The 14,357-nt window shown below is 42.2% G+C and overlaps 1 protein-coding gene across 1 annotated transcript; it reads left to right on the top strand.

The window, feature by feature from the left end:
* The first annotated feature begins 568 nt into the window (after positions 1–568).
* gemin7 (gem (nuclear organelle) associated protein 7) lies at positions 569–2,466 on the top strand. The gene is made up of 2 exons (XM_061827207.1): positions 569–905; positions 1,094–2,466. The coding sequence occupies exon 2, from the start codon at positions 1,106–1,108 to the stop codon at positions 1,499–1,501; it is 396 nt and encodes a 131-aa protein (XP_061683191.1). The 5' UTR covers positions 569–905; positions 1,094–1,105; the 3' UTR covers positions 1,502–2,466.
* Positions 2,467–14,357: the final 11,891 nt, after the last annotated feature.

Raw genomic sequence — 14,357 nt, 5'->3', positions numbered from 1 at the left:
TGGATGAAATGTTAAGTATTACCCCCCCCCCTCTATTTAAGAGCAGTATTCAAATTCTAACAATTCATAATGTTGTGGTGGCTTACATTAGTACTATATATATATATATATATATATATATATATATATTTTTTTTTTTAGGAGCAAAACCCTTGCCTTCCTTTACATGAACAATACCTACTATAGTACTGCATTTTAATATTCGGGAATGAAGTATATATTTTTTTTGTGGTACAATATTTGGTGTAAAAAAAAATGAGAACCACTGCTATAAGGTATTTCAGAACAGCACATTCATTGAAAATATATGTGGCAGTAAATAAAGTAGCGATGACGACCTCTGTCAGCCATCAGTCACATTTTCTCAAAAGAATTTCCAATAATTTACTCGCCAAAACCTATGAGCTCAAATGTGCTTGACTTGTCACCGAGGTGCAGTTTCATTTTGATTCCTTGGATGGCAGTATTTAACTTCTCTGTCAGCGAGCTGGAAATAAAGTACAATAGAAGAAGATCATTGAGTTTGCCTCATAGATATGAAATGAGGTAGATAAAACACACTCCTTTTGAGCTGCGTGCTTACGGTAGCGCAGACTTAGTTGGGGCAAAGAGGTAAAATACTAGTACGGCTGTTTTTTTTCCCCCTCTAAATTATTGTATTCATAACACACGATTTGACTTTACGAAAATGTAAATATATTATAAATTGATTGATAATGATCAAGTTGTGATTTAGTATCAATATCCACGCATAGCATTTAATGGGAACCCTTACCCTACTAACATGGCCGCCGCATAGGCACGTTGGATAACGTGGCTACTAAAGGGTCTGACACATTTAGTCTCCGCTGCACATCTGTAGTTTCCACTTTTGTTCGCAGGCTGCTAACGCCAGAGCCTAGGGGGTAAGTGTAAAATACATATGTTTGTCTACGTTTACGCCATTTTTGTATGTAAATTGTATGCGCAGACAGCAACTACTTTACGGTTGGATCGCCACTGTAGTTCAAAACGTGCGCTTTTTTTATTTGACGATAAGTACGACAGGACCATTTAATCGTTCTTGTTTTTTTTTTTTTTTTTTTATATCAAGTTAACTTGAAGAATGGGAACACCGGTGCCCGTGCTTCGCCTGCCCAGGGGACCTGACCCACACAGCCGTGGGTTCGACCCCAAATCCCCTCGTTTCATCGCTCTGTGCAACCCGTCCATTATTTCTTTCTCGTCGTCGCCACGCGCATGCGCAGACCCTGAGAAACTGAGGCGGGAGCAGCACGTGCGCGCGCAGTTGCGGGAGCGCTTCCTCAGGTGCGTGCTCGCCGCGCGCGACAAGAGGGTGCGCTTCTGCATGCACGGCGACGTGAGCGTGGACGCCACGTTCGGGGCCTGCGACATCGACGTGCTCAACCTGCAGGTGTCCGACCTGCAAACTCCCATCGGCGTGCAGAAGGAGGCCCTCATCAGATGTCAGGACGTCATTTCATACTCGTTTGATTTGTGAAGACACCCCCCACCCCCGAAAGGAAGTTGTTTACATCACGATGAACTTCTTTTTGCGAGACGTTTGCGCTATTTAGACACTTCAGCCAACAAGAAGCGCAACTTGCTTTGTGACACAAGATGGCACCTTCTGCTCCCGTTTTTCTAAGATACTCCCTTCTTGGTTCGTGTTCACGATGAGTAATTAATTTATGAAATCAATGAGATTCCTGGACTGTTTCTGTGGGAGCGAGAGTCTGTCTGACAGACGTTTCTCAGAAGTAGCCGGCAGGGGGGGACTTTTCTGGATAGTCATGTGACAAAACCAAGGTTTTTTTTTTCAAATGAAAGTGACACTTTTATACTAAGTCCATGTTAGAGAGACAGAATAGCCAAAGAGTAAAAACACAATAATACAGTACTAAGTAGAGTGCGACATCAGTCTTTGTACCTTTTAAAGGCACTGCTGAGGATTTGGAAAGCTATTAGTTTGTATTCTCATCATCATGTGAGACCGCCTCATGTTTTTTTGTACTATCTTCTCAAATAATAAATTTAATCAAAAAGCAAATCCATCCATCCAAAGCCATTTTGTTACCATGTGAAACTTTCATTTCCATGTCAGAAAGAACGACGTGCATGAGGGTGTTTGTAGTAGCAGAATACTGTATGTGGGTCAGGCAACTTAAATTTTTGGATTATCAAACAACCATAAAAAAGTTTAATGGAAATGATAATGTATTTATTTGTCTTGACATAAGCTTTTAGTTTTGGTTTTTTCCCAAATGAGACAAATCTTGCGTTGGTGAACTTCTGGAGAGGTGTCGGAGCTTAAGAGAAATAAAAAAATGAGGATTCCTGTTTTTTTTTTTAAACCTATACATGCTTAACTTCAGGTATGTAGAAAGCAAACTGGATTGATTTGTTGTTCCTATGCCTGAAAGACAATCTACACTACAGTTGAATAATAAAAGTTTATTCACTGCCGTGGAGGTTTAATATTCGTCAATTGGACGTCAGTCACTGATGTATTCATTAAGTACATTCTTCAATGGGTATGCATGTAAAAAGGGTCTCATTCAGATACTAGTGTATGAAGTTGAAGCTTCTTCATAACTGTAATTCTGAGCAAACTCCTGTAGATGGGAGCGTTGTATCAGTTTAGATTTCAGCATGATCAGCATAGCTTTCAAGTTGGTGGCACGGTGGGTCAGCTGCAGAGCATTGGCCTCACAGCTCAGGACCGGGGGTCAGTTCCTGACCCCGCCTGTGTGGAGTTTGCATGTTCTCCCCATGCTTGTGTGGGTGTTCTGCGGGCACTCTGGTTTCCTCCCACATCTCCAAAACACACAACATTAATTGGACACTCTAAAATTGCCCCGAGGTGTGATTGTGAGTGCGGCTGTTTGTCTCCATGTACCCAGCAATTGTTTGGCAACCAGTTAAGGCTGTACCCCGCCTCCTCCCTGATGACACCAGGGATAGGCTCCACCTTTCCCGCGACCCTCATGAGGATAAGCGGCTCAGAAAATGGATGGATAGCTTTCAAGTTAAAAATCAGCTTCGAGACAAAACCCGATGCAGAAGTCACAACTTTAGGCACCACGGACTCGAACACAAATTCTACGGCATGAACAGGCGGTAGGCAGTAGAAATGGTAAATCGCAATTGAGAGCAAAGATGCAGTTTATGTCGTGGATGATGACCAGCATGTCACAAAGCCACTGACGTGAAAGTTGAACCGTGTGGCCGAGTCGCTTATGGTATAGTTGTACAGCTACAAACAAATTATTTTACCACCAAAAAGTCATTTCACAGTCTTTGTTTTCATATATGTCATATTTGAGGTGTTACATGAGCAAAGTCTCTACCCTTACCTTTTATCAAAAGCTTATTTTCTCTGCTTTTTGGTTGTAAAGTGTTCCTGGTGAAACAAACCCATTATCTTCTGTTGATGGGGAGAAAAATTCTATACAAACTTTTTATCATGAATGAAGAGTCCAGTTTTTCTTTTGGTAAGATCAGTTCTTACATAGTAAAATAATATGTTGTGGTAGTGAAAGATCAGCAAATTCTAAAATACCCTGAAACTCAATGAAAAGTTTCATATTGTTTTTTTTTTTTTTTTTTCCAAAGAAGTCAAGCAGTGACCACATGGGATGGCAGCACACATCCTTGATAAAAATAGCATCCAAAGCTGCAGGATTCCTCATTGTTGTGCCAGTCTGATGAGCCGGGGACATCAATAATATTTAATCTCCCTAAAAGGAGTATTTTGCAACTTCCCGATAAGTCATTTTATTTGAGTGCCATTAGGCGGCCGTGCTCCGCCTGCGCCTTTTTTCTTCTTCTTGTTTTTTTTTTTTTTTTTTTGGTACCTGAATTATCCGACCACTCAATGTAGACAGTCATCAATGAGGGAGTGACTCATCCCTCCTCTTCACCCTCCCTAATCCGAAATATGACTTAAATGACTTCATCGGGCCCTGTGTGATTCAATCAGGAAGCACTCAAGGACGACCAAGGTTGATTTTATTTACGCAGACTTGCTTGTTGTGCGGGCAACGGCCTCAAACACTGTCACTTCTCAGCTGTGTACACGATGTGATGGCTGTACATTACATTTGCATCCCAAGTGGTGCTGTGCACAAGTATAGTGTTGGTTATACTGTATGAAAACTATACCTTTTTTATACTGCTTTATTTGGATCAGGGGTACCCAAAGTTTTCCTTCCAATGGCCGCATAACGAAAAATGCAAGGATACAAGTAAAGATTCCAAGACACATCATACTGAATGATTTCTGGTTGGTGGAAAACCAGGAAGTGAGAGATGACAACAAATTCATTGTTATACTCTCTTGTGTTGTGTCATGTAGACAAATAAGTAGTACATGCAGTCAAATAGGCCATATCAATTGTTCATTTCAATATATGCCGTCGGCCCCTAAAAAATGGATAGTGAATGACAAATGGCATCAGGGCATAGTGTACACACCGCTGATTTATATGCATTATATTTGGGAAGTATGCATGCTATTTGATTTATAGCATTGAACTATGGATTAATATTCCCATCTTCCAAGCTGCTTATCTTTATAAGGAGCCCATCCCACCCCATCCCAGCTAGCTTCAGGCGAAACTTGAATTGGTCCTCAGTCATTATCCATCCATTCATTTTCTTTGCCGCTTATCCTCACAAGGGTCGCGGGGAGTGGTGAAGCCTATCCCAACTGTCAATGAGCAGGAGGTAGGGTACACCCTAAACTGGTTGGCAGCCAATCGAAGAGCACATAGAGACAAACAGTCGCACTCCCAATCACACCTAGGGGCAATTTAGAGTGTCCAATTAATGTTGCATGTTTTTGGGTTGTGGGAGGAAACCGGAGTGCCTGGAGAAAACCCATGCAGGCACGGGGAGAACATGCAAACTCCACACAGGCGAGGCCGGGATTGAACCCAACACCTCAGAACTGTGAGGCCAACGCTTTACTAGCTGAACCATCGTGCCTCTCAGTTATTATTAAAATGTGTACTTATGAGTGCCTTCTTTTTGACTAACAGTAACTTTAATTAGATTGAAAATGTGTGAAAAATGATGAACATGATGATTATTCCTTCCCCCACCCATATTTACCTACTTCAGAATTAGCATTATTAGAAAAGTATGTTGGAAGACACACAACGCATTTGCCTCTGGTAGTTGGAGCTACACTAGTACAACAACTAACAGCCGCTATGACAAAATACACATTTAGGACATGAACGTAGAGTGTCATTGATCAATAAAAGTGTACCATTGCTGATGAAATGGCAGTCGAGCAAATGTTGCAGTCCTCAAGCAATTTAGAGCAATCTGAAGTGACTAGTAGTGCAATGATCTGGTACAATGGCGATTGTGCAAATGGTGCATTGAGAGCTCAATCACTTAAATTGCCAGTCGTAATCAACAACAGCATGGAAATAGTTCAGCGTGTCAAAACAGCGAGTGTACAAGGAATGTAGAAGTGTTGCAACAATCGTGTGCAAAATTGGGAGTGTGTTGCAGTGAAATTGTAAGTCAACTGTTGAGGATGTGAATGGTAAGACAGAAGAAGCTGATGGAGTGCCTGTTGGCTTTAGTTTGCATTGTTCAATAGTGCCCACCAGAGGGAAGGAGCTAGAATTGATGGTGACCAGGATGTGGAGGGTCCAAGAGGATTTTGCATGCTCTTGTTTTAGTTCTGGGCAGTCGTTTCTGTAGAGAGAGAGAAAAGCAGCCAGGAGAGGACACAACCTTCGGGGGTCCTGGTGCTGCTGGTGCATGTGGATGAAGTGGTGTCGTTCAGCCTCACCTGCTCTGTCCTGCCCATCAGGAAGTTGTAGATTCACTTGCGGATTGCAGGCAAGATGCTGAGCTGCAGCTGCTTGGAAGAAAGGAGTTCTGGGATGATGGTGTTGAACATCAAGCTGAAGTCCACGAACAGGATCCTTGCATAGGTCCCTGTTGAGCTGTTCTAAGATGAATTGCAGTCTCATGTTGACTGCGTCACCCACAGACCTGTTGGATCAGGAGGCAAACTGCACGGGGTGTTCTGTTACACTCTTGAGGTCGTCCAGCATGAGGCATTAAAAGGAGTTTGTGAACACAGATTTCAGGGTGACAGGTCTGTTGTCATTCAGTCCTGAAATTGCAGGTTTTGGGGGGACTGGGATGATAGTGGAGCGTTTAAGCCTGGATGGGACTTCACACAGTTGTAAAGATCTATTGAAGAGCTGTGTGAAAACCGGGTGAGCTGGTCCATGCACACTACAAGCAGGAGGAGGACACACTTTCCACGTCCTGTTTGTGAATGAGGTGGAGGGTGGGGTGGGGGTACAGGTGTGATTGTGGTCATCGGTGGTGGGGCCGACTGGGTGTGGGGTGTGAAAATGTCTTTTTCAAATCTGCAGTAGAATGAATCCAAGCCATCAGCCAGTGCTTTGCTGATCTCCTCTTCAGGGGATGATCACTTGCAGCTGGTCAGAGATTGTAAACCTCGGCGAACTGATACAGAGTCCTTCACAGGAAACCGGCTTCCCATCTTTTTTGCGTAATTTCTCTTTGCAATGTTGATTACTTTTTGTTAGGTTTATCACCTAACTTGCTGGAATAGTTGCACAAATAACAGACAAGAAGTCGTCTTTCTTCTGATCAGGAGGACTTGAGAGACAGGCCAATTACAGTCTCCAAACACGTTCTGAACCAGCCTCTCACGTGCTCTTTTTTTTTATTAGAAAACACACAAGGTCAAAAGGAGGGTAAGCTGATGAAATGAACAAAGGTACAGTTTTGGTGATGATGTGGCACATCGTACGATGATGATTTAGTAGATTCTTTGGTTATGATGGAGTTGTCCTTGGCCACTTGTAGGAAGATACTGTTGCGTCTCTGTGTAGGAGCTCGTCCTGTGAACAAGACTCTTCGAAGCAAGGATGATACTTTGGCTTTGTTGCAAGTCCATAATAAATATATTAACAATAACTCTAACACTTTTGTCAGCTGGTTTCTGGTCTGATGGATTCTTGCAAATGCTGCTGTAAAACATGACATTAGCCTAATAGCATAAGTGCCCAAGTCAATTTAAATTACTGACAAAATATCAATTTAAAAAAACATGTGCTTGTTTTTTTTTCTTCTTCTTTGTCTGTATTTATTCTCAGGCATCCGTGTCAGGTCAATCCAAAATAGTTTAATCATGTCAGATGGACTCCTCTTGTTGAATTTGTTGTGTTTTTATTTGATTTCTGAAGGTGTTCCAAATTGTGCTATTAGATTACCAGAAATTACCACAATGTGCTGAAAAACTCACCGGTTTGTGCCAAATAGTGTATTTCTGTCCTCTTTCTGGAATGCCCAAAAATGCCAAACAAATGCCCTGTGCCCAGGTCGGCAGCATGTTAGCCAAGGAGTAGCTAGCATTGGCCAACAGCTGATTCCTAGATGGTTTGACAGCTAACAGAAGCGTGATGGAAGATCTCAATAGAGACGAGAATTCTTGTGGCGTTTGGCGCTGGAGAAAGCAGGGTGGCAAAATGCTCAACATGATGCAGTCAAAGGTCCGGCTTACCTTTGGCATTGTTGAAAGTTCACAGCTGATCTGCGGCTAACAGCTAGCGTCTCATTGTAAGGTACAGGGAGTGCCCCACTAAAGATAGTCTTTTACAATACATACATTGATGATAAAAATGTATCACATCTATGTGTCACAGCCATAAAGTGATTAGAAATAACACTGCTAAAAGACTAATAGAGGGTTTTCTACACATTGCAAACCAGCGACATACAGGGTCCTCGTTTCAAAATGAATACAGTATTTGCTTCAACCACAAAGCATAGAGTAGGCCATATGTAAAGTATCGTGTTTGATCTTAATTTTTGCTTTATGTAATGGACTAAGTGGCTCCTCTTATTAAATGCCATTATATGCTCTTAATTAAATGTACTAGGTTTTTTAAATTGATTCAAAGGCACCTTTTGCATACCGATGTGGTGATCAATTACAGGAATGAATTGACTTATGATGGCAGCTCCTGTTTGTAACCATGCACGGAGACACTGTCTCCGTGTTATCTCCTCACACTTTCCTGCTAGTCCCCGGTTTCAGTAAGAAAACATCGCTGCCTCTGTGTGTGTCTGCGTGTTTGTGTATGAGTTGGCATACAGTCGGGTCAGCAATGACGGTACAAGGAATCTGACCGGTACACGCAGCCGGTCAATAGGAAACACATTCCGAACTCCTTCCTGTTTGTGGCCCTCTCTCTGACCCTTCCTGGCCGGTTTCTGATAACTTTTAGAAGCACTTCATCATTCTTTGCCCAAACCTGGACTGAAATAACTGGGCTGTGACCTCATGCCTGATTTATTTTTAGTATGTTTCTTTTTGAACAGTTCAGTCATGATAAGACCACTGAGTGTTTTTTACGGAAGAACCCACTGGAATTGATCAAACAGTAAACAGTAAACGGAAAATAAGCGAGTTTAATAAGATGTATTAAAACTTCTCTACAAACTACGGATATGAATACATTTCCGAGCTGTCTTACGGTTAGTTTTGCTCTCGTTCCAACAGTCAAAGTTAAACATTAGTGCGTGTGAATGGTTGCCCTTCACTATGTGTTTTCTATTAAAGAAAATCAATGGAATGAGGTCTATGTGTGGTAAACTGGCGACGGGTACATTAACTAGCCAGCCTTTCGCCCAGTCAGCTGAGATCAGTCCAAGATTCCCTTGACCATGAACAGGATATGCGCTATAAAAAACAATGCATAGCCGAATTAGTTATATTTGATCAATAACATTTTTAAAAGTTCCTATAAGTCTGAATTGTACAATCAATTGCGAGGTTGCTTATCTAAAATGGTAAAATGCTTGCCCGTTGGTTGCTGTTTTCGAGCCAGCCAGCCTCGAGTGACAACAATAGGAATGGCTGAGTCACTGTTAGTCCTCAGACTTGTTTGAGCGGCTATCAGCGGGAAATGTTGGAGGAACTCCAGTGATTGTGAGGGCCAGGAGCTGTGTGGCAGCCTCACTTCCTGACTCCAGCAGCCTGGGGAGATAAAGGAGGATAGCCACGCTGGAACACTGGCCTTATGTTTACGTACAACCGCAAATTTTCGTTTCGGAACTGCTGCTTCAGGGTAGACTGAGAGCTCAGAGTACAGGGTGCCCCCGGTTTACAACGCTATTGACTTACAAGATTTCAAGGTTACGGAAAATAGTGCAATTGACAATTTTACACAGCAGCGTGAGAATACGCGGTCACCTGGCACAAGAAGGCATGCACTGTTACCTCTGTACTAAGTGTTTTTCTATTATTTGGTTTAGATTTTTGGTGGTGAAGTGTTTATGTACAAATATTTACTGAAATTTTGACTTTGCCACTGGATTAGTGTAGATTAGTGATAATTTATTGTGCAACTTCATGTTAAATAGTCACTGCAGGAACGGAACGCAGCCGGGAAACGAAGTACTTCCGGTACAAGTTCAATGTTCTGGTAAGTGTGGCTGCTGTAACTGGGAGCTGTTGTCAATTTTTCCTTCAGACTGATTAACCAGAAGGCTCAGCTGGTTACTGCCAAGTAATGTGTAATAAAAAATATACAGTACTGTAAATCAAAAATAAAGCACCATTTTCACCACTAAATCATGAGCCAATAAAATGTCATCAGTTTTCTCTCCATAAGGTGACCATGCCCCCTCTGCTTGTCCACAAAATGGTGAAAAAGCAAACTTCCATATGAATTGTCAAGAAATGATTCATTGTCAAATCGATTTTCATGTGTGTGCCAAGCGACGAAGAAGTGTCACACGCGCGTTTGGCTCCATTCTAGGCAGGAAGTCACATAAAGATGAGGGAGGAGAGGAAAAGCGGCAATTAGACGGCAATTAAAGTTATCTTAATTTGTCTGTAGAACCCCATCATAATCCACTCCCTGTCCCACCGGGGTAAACACAGGAAGATGCCACTAACAAGTGTCTGTGATGCGGCCGAGCTGCTGACGTACTACGTCCAATTGGACAATTATATATCAAACCTGAGAAATATGACGTGCAAGACACGGAAGCAGTGTGACTTTGGACGATAACGTCACTGATATTTTTTTCAGCACAGTACTGCGGTCCCCGACCCCTTTTTGCGCCATGAACTGCTTTGACAGAAAGACCATTTTTGGTGGACCAACATAGAAACAAATGAAATAAAATGATTAAGAAGCCAGCTGACTACTCCACTGAATCTAGTTGTTGTTTTTGTTCCATATAGTGTCATAAATTGGGATATCGTAGCCAAAGGCTCATCTTAAGAATGTTTTGTGGGTTTTATGGTTATTTCGTTAGTAATTGTATGTTAAAGATGGGATCTGCTTGGTAACATGTATTTGTGCATGTAAATGAAAGCTCATAGTGTCCTTTCCAGCCAAACTGGCTTCTAGTCGCAGTTGAGTTGCAGTTCAATTTCTTGATTTGATCATTTGTTTCCTTATTACAAAATAATTCCATCTTTTTTTTTTTTTAAGTGGTACTTGTCTTCATTAGGGTCACAAGTTTGAAGGGGCCTATCTTTGATGACGTTGGGTGAGAAGCAGGGTAACACCCTGGGTTGACAGTATAGATAAACAATTATTCACACTCACATTCATACCTATGCACAATTTAGATTTTTTTTAATGAAGCTAACGTGGAAACTAAATAAAGGAAGGGAATAGCTTAGAGCCACCACCAATCCAGAGAACTGTCATGAAGATGCATGTGTGAGTTAATCTTTTGCTGCTTTGAGGAGTTAAGCTTCTTTTTCTTAAAATTTGTGAAATTATGCATGATGATGATTTAAAATCAGAAACACTTTCTTTGGTCAATGTGACTTATTGTCTGAATTGTATTTACTTTTAGCTACTTAGGATTAGCACAAATAAAACATCTCACATTAAACCAAACCAGTTGCAAACTCTTAAATGTACGTATTCTGTACATAGACTCTGACAGTGATTTGATTGTTACCAGTGAATTCGGTTGTTGTCATTCAATTAGAGAGTACTAGAAAGAACTCCTGTGTTGTTGGACAAGTGCTTTCCCAGTGGCAGCTGGATCGTGTTCTCATAATCAACAACAGCAACTTTTAACTGCCACCTACAAGAGATCTTGAGAGTACTTTTCCATCGTTGCTCCTCTGGTCCCATTCTGTGCAGCTCACCTGTTTTCACCACTGCTCCGCCCGCGCACCCCTCACACATCTTAAATCACTTAATCTGCGTCACTTTGCGCTCTCCCATCTTTTGTATCATCAAAACAGCTACTTCGACTCCGAGCGGCAAAGATGAATTAATTGCTTAATTAAATGTAGTTCGACACGCTCACTTCCCGAGCCTGCATTCCCACCTACCAGACGGCAATCTCTCCATCTTTTATTCTCCTCCCTAGGAGACTTGATTTACTTGTGTCAGGGACAAGGACATCGTCCTATTAGGAAGTGCCTCTGACGTAGGCATCCACGTCCCCTCCTCCTTGTTACACCCTTCTTCATCTGCCTTCTTCTCCCGCTTCTCCTCCTCCTCGCCTTACTCAAATTGGGGTCGGCAACCTTTTAAGGTGCAGACTGGTGAATCATCAGCGGGTCTTGTGCCGCACAACGAAGCGAGGAGGGAGGCTTCCCGTCTGCCCGCCTTGGATGTTTCCGTCCTCCTTCCCATATTTGCAGGGTAACCCGACATTGTCTGCTCTCTACTGTCACATCACTCTATCACACAGGGAGGACAAAGATGTGGTGGGACGTCAATGGGTAGTAAATGGGTGGGAGGCTGGAGCGTGCAACAGTACAATACTTACATACTAATTTTAAAGTCTTCAAACCATCCTAATACATCCAAGTTCTTTTGGTAAAGTGTGTTAAGTTGATGACCTGACATTTTCAGGTTGCCCCCAAACGTGACCCCAGGTTAAACAATGGAAAACTTCGACCTGGGCAACCTCAGGTGATGATTTAAGGTTTCCTCGCCAACAGCAACCAATCTCAATTAACACAGTGTGGTTCAGGATGCATTCGTGAGATTTGTAAGGCACCGAACACCAAACAGAATATAGAAGTAGAGCTTTAGCGCACTCTGTAAGGACATACAGTGTCTTGAAGTTATTGGGACCAGAAGACTGGGACTGGTAGTCAGGTCAAGTACATAACTACAAAGACACGGCTCTTTTTCTTTGGATGCAACGGTAGAAAGCCTGGTCTTTTCATAAGCACTGCCGTGGTGACCTTGTACAATGCACAAAAGCCCCAACTGGCTGGGACTCGGGATCCTTTCCACCCACATCTCTCTTCCGGAATTGTAGGAGCATAACTTAGTCTGTAAGGACTTGACTTTGAAACTCAAAGATAAAATATTCAATAGCCATACAGTATTTCACGATTTAAAAGTGTGTTTGCAGGAGATGAAGATGGCCTCTTCTTTTCCTGACTACACCCATTGGGTTGAATGGATTCTGAGGAAAGGGACCAAGCGACCAGCAGGCTGGGGCTTGAGTTTGAGATTGTTTCACCCAAATTTCTTTTAGGCTACAATAGGGGCCAGGGTTAGTCTGTGACGACATACAGTATCTTGGAGAGGGAAAGGTGGAGGGCTCAAGACAGGTTAAGACTTCTAAGGGTTCTCTTCTGGGGTCTTTGGTAGAGAAAGCAGCTAGAAACTTTATCTACTGGACATTGGCCTAAGAAGTGGAGAGTGGTAGTTTTCAGAACCGTTACGAAGGACAAAAATATGTATGTTTTTATATTATATCTTGCTGGGACATATTTTGGGGATTGTTCTCTTTGAGAGTAATGGCGTTGTCTCACTATAAATGTTTGTAGACAAAGAAATGTAGTTTCCTGCTATTTGCACAGCGTGAATTTAAGGAAAATGGTTGATGACCTAACAGAGGGTTGTTCATTATTATTTAATTTCATTTTCTCTTGTGTATTCATAATTGCTCCTTAACCAAGCAAAATCATATTTTATCCTTATACTGTACTTGATTGTTCCGACAAAATTGTCAGTAGAATACTCAATTATTGATTGCAGCACTGCTGGATGCCGGCTATTATTTGTGACATGTTTGTTTCTTACCTCAGAAACAAGTGAGAAAAAGTCAATCACAGCATATTATTTTCATAAAATAATGGAGAACGTACTATGAGTTGGTTTTGAAGGGGCAATAAATTAAGACCCGCTTGACAATTGGCTTTGAAGGTGCAAAAATTTTGATCAGTCCAGTTGTTTTTCTAGAAAGGTTCAATGCACTTGTTGATCGGATTTTATGGATTTTTAAAATATATCATTTATGGAAATGTAGTCTACAATATATTTGGAGTCACTGATGGTGTAGTGGTACACACAACTTCCTTGGGTGCGGGCGGCTTGGGCTTGATTCCCACTCAGTGATGGTGTCGATATCTGCCTTGTGACTGACTGTCGACCAGTTTAGGGTGTAGTCCGCCTTTTGCCCGAAGCTAGCTGGGATAGGCTCCAGCTTTCCTGAAACCCTTATGAGGATAAGCGCCTTGGATGATGAAATGACTATATCTGGACTTGAGGGCAAAGACTCGAGACTGCTTGTCTTTTCTAAAGCAACAATTTGGTTCCACCTCTGCTTAACAGTTTCTATTCAAATCACACTGAAGGCCTTGTATTGGGGAACAAGGGGTTAGATTTAGAACCCACCGGTGACCAAAACTGTAGGAAATTGGAACTGGTTTCTGGACCTGGTAGAAACCTGAGCCCTCCTGTGGTGTCCCTTGGTGTAGGCACTCAAGATTGACATTGTTTCCACGCACAGCATTCTAAGGGAGGTATCGCATTCCGAATGGACCCGGGAACCAGAAGTTCGTAGGTTCTAGACCAAAGTAAAGTAGACATTTTGGTTGCTGTCGCAATCGTGAGAGGGGAGAGAGTGTTCGGCAGCTGAGCTCTTCTACGGACAAACCCCCCAATGTCTTGGGGATCAGCTGCGTTTTGCCCTGTATCCCCTTCACCCCACTCACACTTAAACGCTCACTTTGATACCAAGACCTTGTAACTCCCACCAGCCGCACCACTTACGAGTGTTTACAACTGTGCCAGATGTGGAAAGCAGCATCTCGACTTAATGCAGTCACAGATTATTTGCTGATGTTATCTGGCAGATGGAATCTGCATAAACAGAGATGCTACAAAGGAAGTGGAGAATGTCTTTGCTTTTAAACTGCTTGCCATGCATAAACTGTCTCCCTGTTCTTCCTTTGCTTGTATTTATATACAGTACATGAAATGCAAAAGCAACCAGTATTTTATTCTTTATCTGTTCATGAGTCAAGTCTTTTTTTTTTTTTTTTTTTACTCTGTGTCCTGAGC

Source organism: Syngnathoides biaculeatus, chromosome 8, assembly GCF_019802595.1.
Source record: "Syngnathoides biaculeatus isolate LvHL_M chromosome 8, ASM1980259v1, whole genome shotgun sequence".
In the NCBI taxonomy this organism is placed as follows: Eukaryota; Metazoa; Chordata; class Actinopteri; order Syngnathiformes; family Syngnathidae; genus Syngnathoides; species Syngnathoides biaculeatus.
The sequence above is the reverse complement of the archived record's forward strand: the minus strand, read 5'-3'. Positions and strand labels throughout refer to the sequence as shown.

Coding starts and splice junctions, on each gene's coding strand:
- gemin7 (XM_061827207.1), top strand. CDS start 1,106: ATGGGAACACCGGTGCCCGTGCTTCGCCTGCCCAGGGGACCTGACCCA.